General features: G+C 43.3%; 2 protein-coding genes and 1 long non-coding RNA gene across 9 annotated transcripts in view; 2 read left to right on the forward strand and 1 right to left on the reverse strand.

Moving 5' to 3' along the window:
- BCLAF3 (BCLAF1 and THRAP3 family member 3) overlaps positions 1-8,404 on the forward strand; it is a 29,317-nt gene extending 20,913 nt beyond the window's left edge. For all 6 annotated transcript variants that reach the window (XM_079972240.1, XM_079972238.1, XM_079972236.1 and 3 more), the window contains 4 exons: positions 923-1,037; positions 5,070-5,165; positions 6,205-6,354; positions 7,976-8,404. In XM_079972240.1, coding sequence (XP_079828366.1) covers positions 923-1,037; positions 5,070-5,165; positions 6,205-6,354; positions 7,976-7,990 — 376 coding nt within the window. In that variant the 3' untranslated portion in view covers positions 7,991-8,404. The remainder of the gene's footprint in view (positions 1-922; positions 1,038-5,069; positions 5,166-6,204; positions 6,355-7,975) is intronic.
- Positions 1-20,528, reverse strand: part of LOC307214001 — a 257,787-nt gene that overhangs the window by 84,314 nt on the left and 152,945 nt on the right. The window lies entirely within an intron of this gene.
- Positions 16,093-20,528, forward strand: part of SH3KBP1 (SH3 domain containing kinase binding protein 1) — a 140,373-nt gene continuing 135,937 nt past the window's right edge. The window contains exon 1 of one of the 2 annotated variants that reach the window (XM_079972251.1): positions 16,093-16,778. In XM_079972251.1, the coding sequence (XP_079828377.1) occupies positions 16,775-16,778 (4 nt within the window). In that variant the 5' untranslated portion in view covers positions 16,093-16,774. The remainder of the gene's footprint in view (positions 16,779-20,528) is intronic. The other variant, XM_079972254.1, reaches the window with a different exon arrangement.

Here is a 20,528-nt window from a genome sequence, read left to right on the forward strand (position 1 = left end):
TTCTTATTCTTGACAGTTTGGGGACTTCATATAGAACTCTGTAAAGCTGATGCATCCAAGCTTAATGGAAATAATGCAGAGAAAAAAGGATTTCATCCTAGGTATTTGCATAAATACTGTTTGACAACTCATAGTTTGCAATCATGCAGAAACTTTTAATTTCGGCATAAAGAATGTGGCACAGGCAAGGATGCTTTGTGTATATGATATTTGTTGTGGAAACCTATCGCTTTCCATGAGACTCTTCCCTCTTGTCTGCTTGTTTTTGTCTGAAAAAGTGTCTGTTTATGAGAAATGTCTTCAGCTCTCAAAAATGTAAGCTACCCATAGTAACAGGAATACACATTAATTTTTTAATGGATATTGGCTGTTATTGATTCATCCAACAGAGAACCTGCATTGCTTTTATATTTCTTCCCAGTCAGGTTATGAAGGCTTCATAGCAACATACTCGAGAGTTACCTTGGGTTTATTTTAGTGACCTTTACATTCAGTACTCTGCATTTTTGTTTGCATGGAAATTTTATTTCCTTTTATTTTACCCTGTTTAGTCATAAAAACCTAAGTGGTTTATGTAAAACATGCATTAATATTACTGATAAAATCAGATATTTAAAACAAGCTAGCTTCATTTTCTTCAAAACCAACCATTTTAAAAATACACATTTAAAAATTACATATTAAAATACATGCCAAATTTGCAGGTCTAGGTAGGCTTGCTTAAACAAAAAACTTTAGCAGGGATTGAAAACAGTGCACTGAATGTGCCTGCTTGATATCAATGGGTAGGGAGGATTAGCCTGGCTGGCTGGTGAGCTTATTATCATGGATTTAAAAAAAATAAATTGGTTATTTGATCCTAATTTTAAAATGCTATGGCATCATTTTAGTTTTCACAGCTTTTAATATTGTGTCTGTTTAGGGATGAACAGAGTAGTAGCTTTCCAAAATTACGAAACACTCAAATGTATGGATTCCAAAAACCTGCGAGATTTCTAAGACCACCTTTCAGGAAGTTTATTAGGAAACCTCACATGGTAAGTTGAAAGTATTATTACTTGAACACAGTGTCTGACTATTAAATTATTTCTTTATCAGGTAGTCAGGGATGCATTTTTGTAGCCCATTAAAAGCTGCAAACACTAACAAGGCTTATCTTCTCCCCTGTATATAATTTTTTTGAGGAAACCCCCAGTTTAAGTTATTTTCAGGCTGTATAATATATATAAAAACAATATAATGAATGACTGAGTCACTACAAGCTGGTACTTTTTATTTGTATTGGGATACCTTTTACAATCTTTTTGTTTTCAGGTTGTACAGTTCAATAGTAAACAAATTGTGGCTTGACAACCAATGGAAGTTTCTACACTCTAGCAGAAATATACTAAAAGTTCCTCTGAAAATGGGCTAAGAACTTTTCTCTTTCCACAGAGCCAGCACAGCCCTAACCTACTCACTTTCACATTCATATATAAACCCAGCATATCAGACAGAGCAGCTAGACTTGTATCTCCCCACATCTCATTTTCTGCATGATTTTTCTTCAAACTTAAACTTTGCCACCAACTCCCTTGCAAATGTACTGTACACAATTGAGAACACAATCTCTCACCCACACACTTCCTCAACAAACAAAAAAATCAGTCCTGGTTTCTCCTAATCCTGCCCTAGCAGTTCTTGAAAAAATAATTTTCTGCTCAACTCTCCAACTTGCTTGCTTATTTATTTAGGTATTTTTGGGCCATCTGCAAATATCTGCAGAGGAGATTTCTAAAATACATTGTACAACATGTATCTCAGGAGGGCTCTGTTCTTGGCACCCGCCCCTACATAGGGCATAAGTTGTCCCTCAGCAGGAATCTGTTTTCAAGACCAGGACAGAAGACCAATAAACCATTGTTTTGTTGACAGAAATCTGCTCCCAGGTTCCCCCCTCCTTTCCTTGCAGCAGCAGCTCTTGGCTTTTGTTTGCTTGTTTTCAATTTGCCCAAAGCCATTATAGAGTGGCTGAGATGAGTTAGGGATGAACCACAGCTTCTTTTTTCCTTCATGATAATCATGAGAGGGTGTGGAAGAGAAGAAGCCAAAAATGGAGGCAGCTCTTACTCTGTAGCTGAGGGATTTGTAGAGAACCAGCATGGGGAAAGGAGATGGAACCTGCTGAGGCTACGATGAGCAGCAGAAAAGCTTGTACAGAAAAGGAATTTAAGAAATGGTCTAGCTGACTCCCTTTTAGTTAGCCAGTTAGGAGACTGGCAGAAATAGTGACTCAGAAGCAGCAGTTGGTCTGGCAGTTGAGTTTGCTGACTTAGTTGAGGAAATGCCAGCAGATGTTTCAAAAGAGCAAAATACCACAACTGCTTCTTGCTGGAGGTTGGTCATCAGATTTAAACCATGGTTGGTATGGCTGAGACACCCCCTTTCTAGTACTTCAGTACTAATCTCCCTGCTTTGTAGAGCAACAAATATTACTGCCTTTCTCCACTGCAACAGGACTCTTCTCTTCTAGCCCTGCTTGATTTGTTTGTTTGTTTGTATGCCATCCTATATCTGGAGTTCTCAGGGCAGTTCACAGGATAAAATCATAACATAGAAACACGAAATACACAATCTATATAAAAACAAAAACAACCCAATAACCCCCACATTCATTGCAGATGAATTATTACCTTTGAATCAGGTTCAGGGTTATACTGTAAATGCCCAAATGTTGTTGGTTTACTAATTGATTATCTAGGAAGACAAAAAATGTTTGTAAACTCACTTGCAATGGACACCTAAACAAAGAAACATCTGATTCTGGAATATATCCTCTCCTGTGTTTCCTGCAACTGTTGAAGAAAAAAGCTGTAAATATGCCAGAAGAAGTCACATGGGCAGATAGATAGATAAATGAAGGAAGATAATCATACTGGCAGATGGAAAGAGTTGTGAAATAGAAAAAGGGAGAGGCCATGTTGTCCCGTAGCACATTGCACAATTACACCTACACACAGTTCTATGTCACTATTTTAAGGGGTGTCAGTATTGCAAAATAGTTGCACAGGCTAAAAAAAAGAAAAACTTGCATCTCTGGTCATAACCACACAAAAGAAAATATTTCATTTTCAAATACATATTTATATGGCTGCCACTAGCTTATGTTTCCTGAGCAGATATATCCTAGACTTCTTCGCACATCATGATAAGCCAGTATTCATGACATAACTGTGAACAAGCAGATCTGCTGCTGCACACTTCTGAATTTTCCCCATTTTGTTCCACCCTGCCCAGAGTCCAGGAGCAACATGTCACAAGCTTTGCTTTAGCATTTTGTGTGAACCAGCACTAGTAGTTTGTTTCTCTGCAAATAAGCCACAACTGGAAGCAAGAGATTTTGGGGAGGAACAAAATGCAAGCACTGGTTCAGAAGCCAAGGCTCATGGTTTGTTGTTCCCCAATCCAGGCAGGGTGGAGCGAAATGGAATAGATTCAGCACTGTGTATTAGTGCGGTCCTTGCTCATGGTAAGTCATTGCCATGTAATCCAACCCACTACATTAAAGAGCAAGCTAATAACAAAAAGCAGTAATAAAAGCAGTAAAACATGGCATAAAGCTCCTTTTAAATACAGAAAATAGCTCAATAGCATATTATCACAAACCTTGGCTCTTTTGTTGTTTGTCATATCCCATATCAGAGTCTATATAATGTACAGAAATACTGAAATGTTAATTGTAGTTAACATTAGCTACTATGCAGTGTGAATAGCCAAAGGATATCAGTTGGATAATCCTTGGTTGATGAAAATAATTTCTTTACCAATCCAGTAGTGGACTTAAATGTATGCCAAGAAAGGCATGGAAATTATGAAGCATAGCACCATTTAAAAATTTGCTTTCCCTGTGAAACAGTTTAAGTAGTACATTCTACACAGACGTCATTGGGGTCAGCAGTACTCAACCATGTAAAGTTCAAAAACCTACATAAATCCACAGCTTTTGTGACATTTAAAGTATTTTGCCAATAATTTATGTATAACATAACAGTTGCACAAATATAACAGTACAATAATAGTGAATGGGGAATTGCCAGTAACAATAACAGCAAATCTCACAACGTATCATGTGCTGCTTTAGGAGCACATTTCAATCACTACATGTTTGGTGGAGTTAGGGTGTTACTTGCTTGAAAATATTTGCAGATGCATCAGGGGTCTCAGTGACCCCAAAAGCCAGATGTGCAAGTTTTGTGCAGAATGATAGCTATGATTGGGGGAAAGAAAAGGTTTTTTTTATTCATGGCTTCCTTGGAAAATATCTGAGTCCATTACTAGAGGTTGAACTGACCCCCCCTCCCCCCCAAAAAAGCTGTAAGAGCAAAAGCTCACTAAATTAAAACACCACATGGCAGTTTACACCTCATTGTTTAGGTATAACAGGAACATCGAGAGTTGTGGAGGACTTGACACAAATGTTTTATGAATCTTTTGGGGAGTGCATTCGACCCCAGCTTTTGATAGAAGGTTAAACTGTTAGGAATAATTATTCTTCATAGTTATTTCCCATTTTGATAGAGTCATGGAGAAGATAATGTAGCTGGAGCTTGAGTATCAAAAAAGGAAAGCTATTTGCAGCTAGGAGTGGGGGTAAGGTGGGCTTGAAGAAGGCCTTTCAAAAGTTAGCAGGGAAAATAAGGATAATTCTAGATGCTACATTCCCCTTGGAGATTATCTGTTCAGAATATCTGCTCAAAGGTGCATTCGTAGCACTATTTAATAAACATTGGCTACTCACTTGGTCCTCTTTTACAAATGCTGCAAGGATTATGTGTCATCTAAGACACATAGAACCAAAACTGCCATGACAAACCCCTCCAAAGAGTATTAGTAAGTCATTTAGGTTGCTTCAGAAACAAAAAATGTTATTATTGTCACTTAATGTAAACCATTAAATCCACAGAGAGGGTGTGTGTGTGCAACTTTACAATACCTGTTTTAGTTATAATTGAAAAATTACAGTATAATTCATAAAATTTTTGTAAGAGTTTAAGTGTGTAGATATTTAGTGTAATTTTCTTTTAATGCAGAATCATTATTATACTTCAAAATCACATGGTGATATTGCACATGATCGGTTTGAAGACAATACTGAACATCATGAAACATTTCGAAGACCCTTCAAGGTATGAATTCTAATTTTGCTAAATTCTAATGGAGTAGCAGAATTCATTTCTCTCTCTCCCACACCCCCTTTCCAGGTTGCAGTATCTGTTTAACTACATTTGAAAGATTGCCCTGCAATAGAAAGAGCATCATTGTCTTTTTGAAAAGCCATTGTTTATGCCAGTTGCAGAAACAATTGCATTATAAACAAAGATGCCGTGTATCTCTTCCTACCTGTTGAAAGCGTAAAGCTGTACATGGATGAATTAGTTTCTACTAATAGTAGGAAAGAAAGTAATTAATTTAATCTAGAACAACTTGTTTCTCTTTTATTGCATTTGGGCACTGTTAATTAAGATATTGTTTCATTTGCAAAATGTTGCTTTTACACTATTTGGCATCCTCTTCATTTGTTTTACAAGATGCACAAAATTGTTGATTGGTTCTGAGAAGGTGTTGTGGTGCACATTATCCCTTGGCTACATTGCCTGTTTCCAAAACTTGCTGTGAAAATAGATTGTTTTTGTAAGGCTAAGCTTATTCTCCACCCCCACACCTCTACCCTCACCCCCGAAAAAGGAAAGAAAAATATGGATTTGAAAGTATGAGATAGATGAGAGAAGAAATCGGCACAGTCGATCCCCTTTTGCTTCATTTAATCATCAGAAGCAGTTTTGATAAAGGAGCAGTGTATTCTCAGTTTTTTGCCTGGATCCAAAAGAAAATATCCAGATTTATTGACATTTGATAAATGGGCATATCCAGTATATGGATGTATCACTGGGCATCTGTTCTACTGTTTGTATTGTGTTGAATTATAAGAGACTTAAAGATGCATTATTTAAAATTCCTAAACATGGCATGTTTTGAAAGTTGTTTCCACTGTACCATGTGAAGATGGTTTGTGGTGCTGTATTGAGTCTTGAAGGGGAAAAGATCAGTATCTTTTAAAAAAAAATACATTAGTCAATAATTTTAAAGTGTACATATTACTGTATATCAGATTAAAGGGTCAGAATTCTGAAAATTGTTAATATGGCCATTCCTTTTCTTTAACAGCCCCACTTTAGTGATGGTCGGCCCCACTTTAAATCAAACTTAGTACAGAAGGGTTTATACATACAGGCTAAATACCAACGATTACGTTATGCTGGGACAAGGGGATTTACCACTAACAAATTTAGAGGAGGATTTTTGAGGAAAGATAAGGTGAGTGGATTTTTACTTCGATCCCGGAATATGCTGCTTTTATCTTTAAACGTTTTGTATGCAAGTGTTGACACTGTACCTCCTTCTGATTACTGAATGCATTCATTTTGTGACAGTTGTAGTCTGTCCTTTCTCTAAGAAGGTCAGGGTGGCATTTTAGTTTCACTGCACTGTGAGGCAAGTTAACCTGAAAGATGACGATCCCAGGCTCCCTAGTTTGCTTCATGGCAGCTAGCTGCTCACTGCTTAAAGTAGTATGCAGGAATAGAAAGACCTTGTCCTGACCCAGGAAGGCAATTATATTTTTGTTGCAGTATGAATATTTAAACCTGAGTATCCCATGCCCAATCTGCCACTGGATATAATGTTAAGGGTCTCCTCTTCACTCCAGGAGCAGAGGAAGTCAGCTTCTAATGCACTCCCTGCCACATTACTTTCTCCAATAGGGTCAGGAAGGTCAGCTACCATTAACACAGTTGCACAGCACAACAACGAAAGGTATCTATCATTTCCTCCTTGTCAGGCTTGACGTTACATGCTTTAACTAATGAGAACAGTGCAGGCATCTATCCTCTGGGAATCTGTCCCTGAAAAAGGAAGCAAAATAGGCAGCCCGCACTGCCCAACTGATGAATTCAGTGGGACTGGTGGAGCACACATCCTTTTTCTGTTTCCTCCCTGTTTAACAGCAGGGCAAGATGCAGAAAGAAACCGGGGGGGGGGGGAGGGGAGGGGATGGGGACGGGGACGGGACGACGAATCTGCATTCAGCTCTTCATTTGCCCATGTGCATAAACACAGTGCAACTAGGGTTACTTGTATTCTCTCTCCTCCCTGAGGCAGATAGCTTCCTAACCAGAAAATGGTCTGATCTCTCGTAGTCTCTTAGCTATGCTTAGAGAGACAGAGGTAATGTGTGTCCACTTAACCAGAGCACACCTTTCCTCATGGAACAGAACTCAATTCCAGATGAAAGAGGCTGTTTCCCTGTTTCCATCCCCACCTCCTTTTCATTCCCAGAAGTAGAAAGCAGTCTGTCTTGCATGCTCCAGAGCAGAGCAGCTCCTTTCTCGAAGCAGCTTCCGTAGCCATTTTCTCCCTCCCTTGCCCAGGAGCAAAGAGAAAGAAAATCAATTGAGTACTAGTTTTCTTTACCGGGGGGGAAAAGAAAAAAACCCAGAGCATTTTAACACAGAGAGATTGCATCAAGGGCCATAGCTTGATGCTAGAGCATCTGGCTTACATACAGAAGGTCCCAGGTCCAAGTATAGGCTGGTAATATTGCCTGCCTGAAACCCTGGAGAGCAGCTGCCAGTCAGTGTAGACAGTACTGAGAGGGACCAGTGGTCTCACTCTGTTAAAACAAGTTCCTGTGATAAGTGTTGTTTTCTGACAAATGTTTAGATCAGTTGGCATATGCTATGTTCCTCTCATGATGTGTGGTGGAGTGGTGGAGTTCCCCCAGTCCAAATGTGAGCTCCCCTTCCCCCTTTCCTGTCCCATGGAACTTGGAGCTTCAGAAGCAGCATTCTCTTGAAATGCTGGATAAATTAAAATGTGGATTAACTCTTTGTTACAGAAACCTACTTCCGTATAATAACATCTATTTCTCCTTAAATAGGGCCTGGAAATCTGAGCTGCAGTACTGAAGGCAGTATCTCTGATTATGATGATCGTTGCAAGGGAGCATCCAATTGCATTTGTCAAGAACGGAAATGGGAAAAGCAAAACTAATACTTTAATTTTTCTTGATAAAGATAATTTTATTTTTCATTAGTGGGATGTTGCAGAACTTTTTTACAGTTTTAATAATGGCTTTTCGAATACAGTATTCAACTGAACATTGTAGGGTTGCTCCTTTTACTTCCTCTTGCCGGCAAGTCAGAGAAAACAACAACCTGAAGGGAGTCTTTATTTATTGAATATTTCCCCCTCTATTTTCCCCTCACTCTAAGCATGGTTTTATTACTAGACATTGAGTTGTTATACACAGAAGTTTATATGTTTAAAGTTTATTTGCTTATATAATAAAAATGAAAAAGTGCCTATTGCCATGAGTATCTTATGATTTCTCTAAGCAATTACTTTTGAATTGCTATAGCTCTGCTCACCTAGAGGTTTACTTAATACTGAATACAGAAATAGCCAATGTGGTGCCCTCCACAGGTTGTGGGACTCATCTCCCATGAGCCCTAGCCAGCATGTCCAGCAGTAAGGGATGTTAAGAGTTGGAGTCCAACAATATCAGTAGGATTCTATGTTTAATAAATTTGGTTACATTCTGTTAACGCAAAAATGAAATTTGCCGGAAAACCTCTAGCCAGCTCAGAGCTGTTAAAAAACCAGTAGAAAATGTGGATCATGGAGTGCGTGTGGATGACACCCAACATTTTGCAAATGGTCTTTCGCTTGTGCAACAGTACTTTTTTTTTTTTTTGCACCCTTCCTCCAAATCTGTTCTGCAGTATCCCCAACCTTAGATCAGATAAGTGGAAGGTAGAGGGGCTTTAGTGGGAAGATGGAATCGATTCCACCAGTGGTGTCCATTCTGCAGACGGATGAATAATTGTATTTCAAACCTTGTTGCAATGGAGTAAGATTGTAACTTGGATCACGGAAGCTGCATGATATATGCAGCTTTATCTCTGGGTCCACTTTTGTAATAGTGAATGGTGTCTCCAGGTTCCCAAAGTGCTACACTGAGTACAACTGTCTAATAATGCTTTCATAGTATTATGAACTGTGGCATGTCTTACAGCAGCACTGAAAGCTGTAGGCATCCCCATAAGCTCCAACCCTTCATTCACAGCCTCTTGCTCTTAAACTCAAGCCAAGGCCATTTGAAAAAACAAGATGTTGGGAATAAGAAGAGCTGCATGTGGTTACTACATTGCAATGCATGACTAGTGTATTGTGGGGCAATGGATACAAATCGGAATATGAGTAAACAACTGAAACTTGTTGCATCTGAAATAAAAGTAAAAGACAGAAAGTCACTGTGAGAACAAACATAATTCACAGAACAGAAGGTAACATTACTGGGTAATGAGACTTTAATTTCATTATAGTGAGCAGAAAAAATAGGCCCTAGAAGCCAAAAAAGCACACCTGTTTTCTTTTTTTAATCAGAAGGATGCAGATGGTGATATAAGTTTTTAGGATATGACAGTTAAAATTCTGGAGTGTATATCACAGAAGTGCTACTGTACTATATTTCATAGGCTCATGTATTTTCAGGAGCAAATAAAGCACCTGTCTGTTTTCTGTTTGTCTGGTAACACTTGTTAGTGAAGTAGGAGGCCTCTGAGCTGCTTAATTATTATTTTTTAAAGTTTTTTAGGAGTTGGGGAAATAATAAAATACAAATATTTCCCCCCGCCTCTTTAATTTTTGCAGATGTATAAAGTACCCAATGTAAAAAGCGGTAAAAAGGATCTGTACAAATGATTGCTTTTCTGCAGTTGTTGGACAAGCTGTACCTGCCAAAATGCTCTCTTCTATACAACGACTGTTAACCATAGAAGAACAAAATTCTGCATTTACACTTCCTGTTCTACCGGATATGTATGCCAGAGTGTCTTCTCACAGTAACAAAAGGAGGTTGCAGTTAGCCAGATCTAAGCCTTGTAAGTTTCTTCCCTAATTATAATACATTATAAGTTTCTTTCGATCATAACAGAACTGAGTCTATTCATAACAACTGTCACTGGTGCATTTTTATCACACTTGGCCTACTTTTGTTGAGTTTCCCTATAACACAATCTTTCCATTTTAAAATAAGTGAGCTGTGAAGAATCCAGGTCTACATATAAAACATTTGTCCTCCACAAAATACAATTCTGAATTCTTATGTGCAAAGTTCTGATAATTCATTGAAGCAAGTATCCTACCAACAGATGGGAAAGAGAGAGTTTATTAGGCCTTTAATTTAGATGGTGATGATTAATCCCTAGCAAGCTGTACTATAAACATTTCTTTACTTCAGCATCTCTTAAGTTGTATTTTGATGTCATAAGAATGTAAAAGTGTAATAGTGCTGAAGTTCATTGCTGATATGTTATTTATGCAGTCCCATGCTGTAAATGATCCATGCTGTGATTTTAACTAGAAATTCTTTGACGGTTTTTTGGATTTCTAGGAATGGCTGTGGCAGCTGTAACTGTATAAATGCAAACTATTTTATTCCCCAAGCCTTTAACAATTAGGCATTTATTTATTTAATAGTTAAATGGGATCAAGCTTTAAGGCCTTTTTTAATTTAAAAAATCTGCAAAAATGTGATAATATAAATGTATGTACAGTATACCAATGAGAGGGGAACTGTCCCCAGAAGGATGTGATTTGCCATTGCTGAAAATAATAAGCTTGGCTAAAGGGACATTTAGTCTGTTCCAACAGATCCATTCTTATGTTAGGTTCTGGTTCTTGGCACGATATCAGAAGATGAGATGGTGAAGGCATATGGACCTTCTCACCCCTATCTGTCATTTATAACTAGGAGGGCTCGGCCCCTCTGCTCACCATCTCACCCCACCCCCACCCCATAGTAACACCAAAGACTTCCTTTCCAACCCACGGAACTATTGCACCCCCTTTTCAGTTCCCCAACTCTGTTTCTGAGGTCTCCTCTCTTGGGACTGGCACTTTTAAACAATGACAGAGATTTGAGTAAAGCAGGGGAAGCAGGATTCTGAGGGGTTGCCTTGTTAAGGAAAACAAGCAAGGATAAATAGAGATGGGCATAACACGGAAGCAAGCACCAAGAAATTCGCACAACAGAACCTTTCCCAACTCCCTTCTCACTGTACTCAAATCTTTTTTAAAACTACCACTTTCCACACCTCAGTGATCACTCTACTGAAGCCTCTGCCATTGTTTACAATCACAATTTTTCCTCCTTTCAGTTTCCTTCCAAGGATGTGGAGCCCTCAAGTATTCCACTATATGAATGCTTTCTTTACTCAAACACCTGTTGTTTTAAGCCACCACTTTTCACCTGTCAGGGTCCGTTCCTCCTCACTCTCATGCCATGGCTGTTATAACTGGTCTACTCTTTTGCTCCCCTTCCCAATCCTGACTTCATGCAAATCCAGGTTTGTGATGCAACACTATAAATCCTCCACTGGGGGCTGTGTGATGACCGCATGATATTTTTATGTATACAGGGAGATGTAAGATGTACCAGTTTACTTGCTGCTGCTTCTAGTTTGGTTATACCGCACTTCTGCAAATGTAAGCTTCTACACTTAGGCAGAAAGAACCAGTGGCACAAATATATGATAGGGGACACCTGGCTTGCCAGTAGTACATGTGTAAAGGATCTAGCGGTCTTAGTAGACCACAAGATTAACATGAGTCAACAGTGTGATGCAGCAGCAAAAAAGAAAAAGCTAATACTGTTCTAGTCTGCAGCAATGGAATTAAGAGTCCCAATCAAGGGAAGTCATAGTCCCATTCTGTTGTTTAGTCATTTTGTCGTGTCCGACTCTTCGTGACCCCATGGGCCAGAGCACGCCAGGCACTCCTGTCTTCTACTGCCTCCCGCAGTTTGGTCAAACTCATGCTGGTAGCTTCGAGAACACTGTCCAACCATCTCGTCCTCTGTCGCCCCCTTCTCCTTGTGCCCTCCATCTTTCCCAACATCGGTCTTTTCCAGGGAGTCTTCTCATGAGGTGGCCAAAGTATTCGAGTCTCAGCTTCATGATCTGTCCTTCCAGTGAGCACTCAGGGCTGATTTCCTTCAGAATGGATAGGTTTGATCTTCTTGCAGTCCATGGGACTTTCAAGAGTCTCCTCCAGCACCATAATTCAACAGCATCAATTCTTCGGCGAACAGCCTTCTTTATGGTCCAGCTCTCACTTCCATACATCACTGCTGGGAAAACCATAGCTTTAACTATACAGACCTTTGTTGGCAAGGTGATGTCTCTGCTTTTTAAGATGCTGTCTAGATTTGTCATCGCTTAGAACGGGAGTAGCCCTGTTCTGTTCTGCCTTAATCAGACCCCCACCTGGAGTACTGTATATAGTCCTGGGCACTACAATTTAAAGAGGATATTTGCAAGCTGGAACGTGTGCAGAGGAGGGTGACCATGATGATCAAGGGTCTGGAAAACAAGCCTTAAGAGGAACAGTTGAGGGAATGGGGTATGTTTACCCATCTTCAACTATCTAAAGGACTGTCATATGGAGGATGGAGCAAGCTTGTTTTCTCCAGCTTCAGAGCCTAGGACCCAAACAAAAGGATTCAAGTTACAAAATACAAGATTCCTACTAAACATCAGTAAGAGCTGTTCAACATTGGAACAGTTTCTCTCAGAAGGTGATGAACTCTCCTTCTTTTTAAGCAGAAGGTTTTAGGCAGAGGTTGGATGGCCACCCCTCATGTATGCATTAGTTGAGATTCCTGCATTGCAGGGCATTGGACTAGGTGACCCTCGGGATCCCTTTCAACTCTACAATTCACTTTTTCCCTATAGAAGTGATTAACTATGTATGGGAGAAAGAAAAGAACTTCATTTGGAAATAGTGCTTGATAAGCAAAAACTTGCTTCTTGGACTTAGATGGGATAAACTCTGCCTCCAGTAGTATTCCTTAAAGTGTGTAAGAGGTCAATGTGTCCTTTGCTTCGGAAATAGTGTGATTTCCTCATGGACATCTTGCACCTTGGTTACTGATGTAATTAACACAACCCAACTCCCTTCTCACTGTACAGTGTGCAACGTGTCTTTGTGTCCTCTAGAGGGCCACCTCACACACAAAAAATGGCTCAGGGTGATCCACATTCATTTCCTCTGCTTTCAGGGTCTTTGCAAATCATAGATCTTCCTCACTTTCTGTTATAATAGACACACCAGTAACAACAGAAAAGATGCACAAGTTGCCAGCTTCTTGCCTTGCTATTAACCAGCAATCAGGACTCTGTCACAGCAGCAACAATGAGAACAAAGGTACCTGCTGCTTTTCTTCCCCACCCTTCCACCTTGCACCTTCAGATTATTTTATAAATTGTAGCCAGACCCATATTGAGGCATGGCCCAGATATAGCCTAGCCCTGGCTAGGAAACCACCACCCCCAGCCCCGTTATGAGGTGGCAAGGGTTTTGCTGCTGCTTACATTGCTTGCAGCAGCATGGGGACCAGGCTTAACCGCACTATCCCAGCTGGCCACATGTGAAAAGCTGGGATTCTGCAGTTGGAGAGCCTAGCCCTTGCACCACTCCAAATGAGCTGGTGCCCACAGGGACTGGCAGGGTGGGAGGCAGGGAGGCCAACGGCAGATGGAGCCAGAGCCAATGGCAGGCAGAGCCAACTCATTCTAGTTCTGTCCCCATGCTCCTCACTGCGGAGTGTTACAGGGATAAAACAGAAACTATGTGAGAGGAAGCTGACAGGTAGTGTCACCCCTTGGGCTGGCTGTAGGAAGGCAGGGAGGTGAGGGCCAGTTGAAAGCAGTCTGAGGTTGGTGGGGCAGTGCCCCATGTATCCAAACTGACCACTGCATCTGACTCAGGGCAGAAGGGAAGCAAGGTAATTTCCCTTCCTCCCTGGAGCCGCTGAGGCATTTTAAATGTGTGTGGTTGGCTTTGTCTGCGTTTGGGTTTGGAAAGGGGCAAAAGAAACCAGCTACCTCATCAAACAGTCAGACCCCACCATATCTGGAAGTGAATTGTACTCTCTATATTAAATTTAAAAATCAATACGGTATAATGGGAAAGTGAGGAGAGGGGGTCTGTGTTTTCTGTGTGAGACTTGATGTGTTTGGGGATGGTGTGTGTATGTGTAGTTGAGTGTAGGATGAGAGGATTTGTGTGTTAAGAGTTGAGGGGTCCCCGCCCCCGAGAAGGTCTTTAAAGAGAGAAACTGCATTCAAAGGAGTACTTTTATGCGATGAGGATCAAACGTCCATCGTCTTGGCACTTGGGTTCTGAGACAAGTTACACGTCTTCTAGTGTCACCAGTGTTCTTCTTGTGAAATGGACCTCTTTTAGAGCAGAAAACGATGGGTTGAAATAAGTGGCTTGCACATTTGGTATTCGGGGTTCAGACCCAACCTCTGACTTATACTTATTCAGTTTGTGATCCTGGCCAATAATCTCCCATCTAGTCCAGCACCTGGTTTGCAGCAGTAGCCAGCCAAACGCCTTTGAGAAATTAAAGAGCAGAGCATTTACCTATTCCATCATCAGCATTTGGTATTGAGGCAGAGAGAATGTGTGTTATGGCTCCTCTATATTACTGCTGCCAAATTCCTAATTGTGAGGCTTTCTTCCAGTGTGTAAATGTCATGGAATGTGACTTTAAGCAACATCACTGTGTGTTCTGCATGCACACATATGGAAAATACACAAGTGTTGTAGTGGTGCATGCTATGTCCACAAATGATCATGAACTCCAGCAGAATTTATTGGGCTTCATGGAGATAAAATTTTCTAGATACACCCAACTATAGTGCAATATTTGCATGAAGGAACCAGCAGCTCTAATCTGTTCTCCTACGTTTTCAAGCAGGTATGACTCATTTAAGCAAACGGTGTTTAATCCAGTTCCTCGAATCACAGTCCTGTTTACTACTTGCCATAGCATTTTGGGGACTCCAGCAGAGGACTTTCATATCACCCACTGCCTGGTCCTTTTCCAGGAATTGAGAAGTGCATCTAGATCCAGATTAATGTCATAATTCAGATCAGGAGGTATTTTATTAATAAGTAAACACACATCTATGTACAACACCCATCAACTGAACTCAACCTTGTCTAACTGACAAAGCTGAAAGGTTGGCTCTTACAATATTCTATTCATTCAAGATGCCGTCACATATTATTGTCAAGGGCTGAACCTTCTGCACGCAGAACATGTGTTCTACAACTGAGCTATGGCCCTTTAAAATACTCAGCTCTTCTTGCCATTTGAATTTTGAATAAATCTTAAGAATGTTGCCCCTCCTCCATTTAAATCTGCTTTTCTTGTCTCCTCCTCATGGCGGCCTTGAAAACAGGATGTCACAGACCCGTTCCTGCCATGCACATGGCCTAAGAATAATTGTCGCACTGTAGACACGCATTTTAAAAAGCACTCCGCAGTCCCCCTTGCTTCCCCCGCCGGCACTCATCTGCTCCGGCGTGCCGTGTGGCTGTGCGCGTGCTGCTTTGGCTTTGAAACCGCGTCCTTTTGCCAGGAAACCCAATTCTGCCCCGGTTGGCAGGATCCCGCCCCCGGGCGCCTCTTACACCGCGCGAGGCGGTTTTTTGTGGGTGTGGCGGGACACGCGGCCAGTGTTGTGGGAGAAGTGGCCGGCGCCTGAAAAGCACCCGCGTCTCCGTGAACGAGGCAGTCCCCCTCCCGGGACTGCACTGGGCTTCTCCCCGCGCCGGACAGCCTGCTCCAAGGGCGCCTCCCCAACCCCATTCCCACCCTGCAGGCGCGCAAAGCGCCGCGCCCCGCAAGGGAGGTTTCTGCCGGGCGCGTGGGTCGCCACGCATTGCATACAGGGGGCTCCACAACAAGCGCCTCCCTCTTTCCTACGAGGATGATGATTACTACTATCCCTGTATGATTGTTGGAAGGGAGATTAGGCCCCACGAAGCTCGCCCTGTGGCCCTGCATGCCCACCGCCCCTCAGCGGGCGACGCGCGTCCGGTTTTCTCCAGGCAGCTGCCGCCGCTGCTCGTCCAAAGGCGGCGCGCCGAGGCCGCCGCGGCGCGTTCTCGCGACACTTTCCCTTCTCGCTAGCGGTTATCTCGACGTTGTGGTGAAACCGGCGCCAGCCCGCTAAGCGAAGCGAGCCCGTTTTGCAGTAGCGCCTGCCGCTGCCGCCTCGGTTGTCCTGGGAAAGGGCGACGTCGCCGCCGCCGCCGCCGCCACCCCTCAGCCTCCCCATTCCCTTCCCGAGAACCGCCACCGCCTCCCCCTCCGCTCTTGTTCCCGCCCTGGCGCGCGCGGGCGCGCGCAACCACATCCACACGCGCACACTCGGCTCTCTCTCTCTCTCGCAGCCCCAGGTAGAACTCGGCTGCCTTCGCCCGCTCCTCTCCGCGCATCCCTCAGATTTGCAGGTGGCGTGTCAGGTGTTTCGCTTCGTGGTTCTCTTCTTCGCCGCCCCACCCCTTCCTCTTTTGACGCCAGGAAAAGCCTTTTTATTTTTTTTATTTTTTCTCGCTTGCGGGGGAAGCTTTTCGGAGCAGGAAATAAGATGCAGCGTCTCTGTTCTTCTTGCAACGGGCACTGACTAGCCGAGAGGAAGCCACGAAGAAGAAGCAGCAGCAGCAGCTACAACGGGCGGAGGAGGAGGAGGAGGAGGAGGAGAGGAGGGCAGCTTCCCGTCATCTGCACCGCCGCCTGGCTCGCCTCCTCTCCCTGCCAGACCTGCAGCCACCTCAAAACTTTCAGCTTGTCTGGCGGAGCCCCAACGCGACATCAATGGGTGAGTGTGGACGACACCGGCTGGGCTGGGAGTGCGCGGGAGTGCTCGTGCCTGCGCCTATGCCTCCCCTCCCGCTGCCTCCTTCTCTCTCTCTCTCTCTCTTGGCCAAAGGAGACTTGCTGCGTGGCTCGTTGTAGAGACCAACCTTGCACGAGCCCCTCGACGTCGCTAGCAGGCCGAGGCAGCCAGGCGCTGCCCTCTGAACCAAGCCTGCAGGGAAAGCCTCACAATGGGATACTGCATTATATTTTGAATAACAGCAATACTAGCAACCACACATCGTGAGGTAGATCGGCGAACCCCCCCCCCCCCATGTTTCTTTTCTGGGTGTTCGCGTTTCGGTGCAGAGGAGCATCCTGCCTTCTTCTCTTCGGAGACCTTGAACTCTTCTCTTGCCCCTTCCTCCCTCCCTCCCTCCCTCGGTGTTGACTCTCTTCGCGTCGCGCATGTGGCGAGATGTAACCGGAACCGTGTGAATGAAAGGAGGCCAAAAATAAAACAAAAACCCGAACCAAAACAAAAACCGCACGACGGCACCTTGCCACGCGCGGGCAAAATATGTGTGTTTGTTAAAGAACACACAAACACACACCCCCTTCGCTCTCCTGTGGTGCCGCCCTGTGCACGACCCTGCGTGGCCAGCTGTAATGTGAGAGACGGGAGAAGGGCGCCTGGGGGCCCGAGACTGATGAAGTGGAGAGAAGATAAAGAAGGGTGGGAGGAGAGCCTGTTTCCACTTCTTCTGCCTCTGTATTTTGTGTGTGTGTGTGAGAGAGAGAGAGAGAGAGAGAAGGCCGATGCAAAAATCAGCCCTCGCTGCCTGACAGGAAATCGGAGGGGCGTGCTGTGCCTTTGACATTTTTTCGAGGGAGGGGAAGAGAGTCTCTCCTTTTCTCCAGCCCCCTTGCCCCTCCTCGCACCTCCCGAAATGCCTGGTTGGCAGCTTTGCACAGCATCTCTCCTCCCTTCCCTTGGAGACGCCTCATAGTCCATGATGAGCAACCGGAGGCTCTGCTGTGTAGCCCCGCTGGCTTACCTGTGTGCAGCTCCCTACGCTGGACTCTAGGGGCAGCTCTCAGACCTGGAGGTGTGGCCGGTTTTGGAAGAGGCTGCGGCTGGCGAGCCTCATCGATCCTGGCAGCCATCCATCAAGGAAAGGGCAGTCTAGGGTTACCAGATGTTGTTTGCCGCAGCACCACAGAGGAGGGATGGAGGGATCGTTCCGTATTAATACGGTGGGTCCATTGAGCATCAGTGCTCTGGAATGTCCTCCCTCCACTCCCTTGCTCTTATTTTGTTTTTTAAAAAAACTTCTAATTGGCAAGCCAAAGGGTATGCCTGATATTAGAACATGGCTTTTCAGGAAAGAGAGCAGCGACAAACAAAAATTAAAACGTTGAGCGTAGTAGGGAGTTCATCATGGAGATAGAAAAGCCCAATAGGTTTGCGAGGAATCTCTTGTGTCGCATGTCAGCGAGAGTCAGGGAGTGAATCATCCATTTATATCGCTGTCAGGGGCTCTGGAGAGGCAGAAGAGGCAGCCGTGCCAGGCACTAGCAATCTGAAGGGCAAGCGGCCTGTTTCTGCCTGAAGAAGGGGCTACATTCACGCTTCCACCATGTGTTTGTCATAAATACAATGTGCTCTCTGTTGCAAGCATTCACGCTTTTGGAAAGTGGGGTGTTGAGCTCTTCTGCCATAGTGACTCTATAGTGTCACATAGTTTTTTTAGAACATAAAAAAACCCACTTGTTGTATGCAATATATGTTTAGAAGGCAGCAGGCTGGAAGGAATAAAATGAGAGGAGTTTGGGCATTTTACAGTCAGTACATGAATATGGAAGGGTTTTTGGTTGGGGGGGAGTCATTCCTTGTTGATGACTGAGCAAGCTTTTGAGCTGGCCAACTATTTAAGTAGGGATTTGCAACTGTAGTTCCTGTGTGGGTCACATGATTTGCACCAGTTTTTCACTGCTGAGCTTCAGTTACTGCTGTAATATAATGAAGTTCATTCAGTATGTTGGTATTGCATTCAGATGCACTGATCTGAGTTCAAATGCTATATTTAATTCACCATTCAGTGCTTCTGATGTTCCAGTATTCAAGGGTAGAAGGATTGTGCTGGTCACCCTGACATTAAACTTTAATGTACAACTTGGTGTGTGCATGTATTTTGCTCATTCATCCATATCTTGATTCAATTCTGCTACCCGTCAAGTTCAAATTGAGAAGGATCATGTAATATTTTGCTTCAGTATATTGATATTTTAGGGGAACTTAGTTTCTCAGACAATTTTTTTTGTACATTTCTTTATGCATGTAGATTCTGATATAGATGTTCAGAGACTTAACCAAAAAAGAAACATTTTCTTTAGAGCTGGTGTTGCCAAATCTGTTACTGGGAATAGGGATGTGATTGTCACCTGCAACATTTTAGAATAAGCTTCAGATCTTGATCCTGAGTTTGTTTCTACCTCAATATGGTGCTTGAGAAATTAATGGTTTGCTCTGTACACATTTTGGCATTGATAGTGTGCTTTTTGTAGTGATTGTTGGAGGGTATTGATAAATTTGTTTATTTTTTTACAATATCGCTTAATTACTATCGCCTCTTAAGTTGTGGGCAAGTAACTCAATACAATGAAAATAAAAATCATTTCAAACTATAAAATCAGAATTTACGGTAGTTAAAATGCTTGCTGGAATAAAGAAGTATTCAGTTGGTGCAAGGTGTTCAACAGGGACAGGGCCTGTCTCACTTAACTGGAAGGGAGTTCCTTAAAATTGTGCCTGCGGTACTGAACTCATGGCTCTTGGTGGACACAAGTCATGTATCCAAGCCAGTGGCGTAGCATGGGGGTGCAGGGGGGGCCGGCCGCAACATATGGGGGGGGGGGCGCGCTCGCGCTCGCACTCGCAGCTCTCTGCCCCTACCTGGCTCACTCACTCTCTCTCACTGCTATGCGAATCTGATCCGAGCCGCCGGGTCGCCGCCCACTGTGGAGGGGGGGGGGTGCCAGGCGTGCGGGTTAGGGAGCGCAAATTACTTGCCTTGCCCCGGGTGCTGACAACCCACGCTACGCCACTGATCCAAGCCATGGGGCACTACTGCCTGTGACTCTCTAAAATATGTCATTTATAAGGCAGGGATGTAAGGAAGGAATCAGCTGGTCCTTGAGGTATCAAGGACCTAAGCTCTTAAGAGCCTTGTACAAGAATCTTGAACCTTGCCTGTTAGCGTATGGGCAGCCAGTGCAAGCTTTTGAGCACCCAGGTTATGTGCTTGCAATATTCTGTCCCCATCAGGAACCTAGCTGCTGTGTTTTGCACCAGCTAGAGCCTCTGTACCAGACCCAGGGGCAACCTCACATAGAGCAATTCCTCCCCCATACCATTCAAATTATGCAAGGCATGTGCCTTCTGTACCCAGAAAGTCCCAGCTTCTGTGCTAAGAAAATCTGTATTCTGTTGTTAAGATGTATAATGCAGATTACGTATACTGTAGAACCTTGGTTGTTGAACGCCTTGGTACTCGAACATTTTGGCTCCCAAATGCCAAAAACCTGGAAGTAAGTGTTCCGTTTTTCAGAAGTCGAACATCTGATGCAGCTGTCAGCTATTGATTCTGGGGTGCCTGCACAAATTGGAATCTGTGCCTTGGTTTTCGAACATTTTGGAAGTTGAACGGACTTCTGGAATGGGTTGCATTCGAGAACCAAAGTACCACTGTACTGTAATAAGAAATGCCTT

Source organism: Podarcis cretensis (assembly GCF_951804945.1).
Source record: "Podarcis cretensis genome assembly, chromosome: 4".
NCBI classification, from domain to species: Eukaryota; Metazoa; Chordata; class Lepidosauria; order Squamata; family Lacertidae; genus Podarcis; species Podarcis cretensis.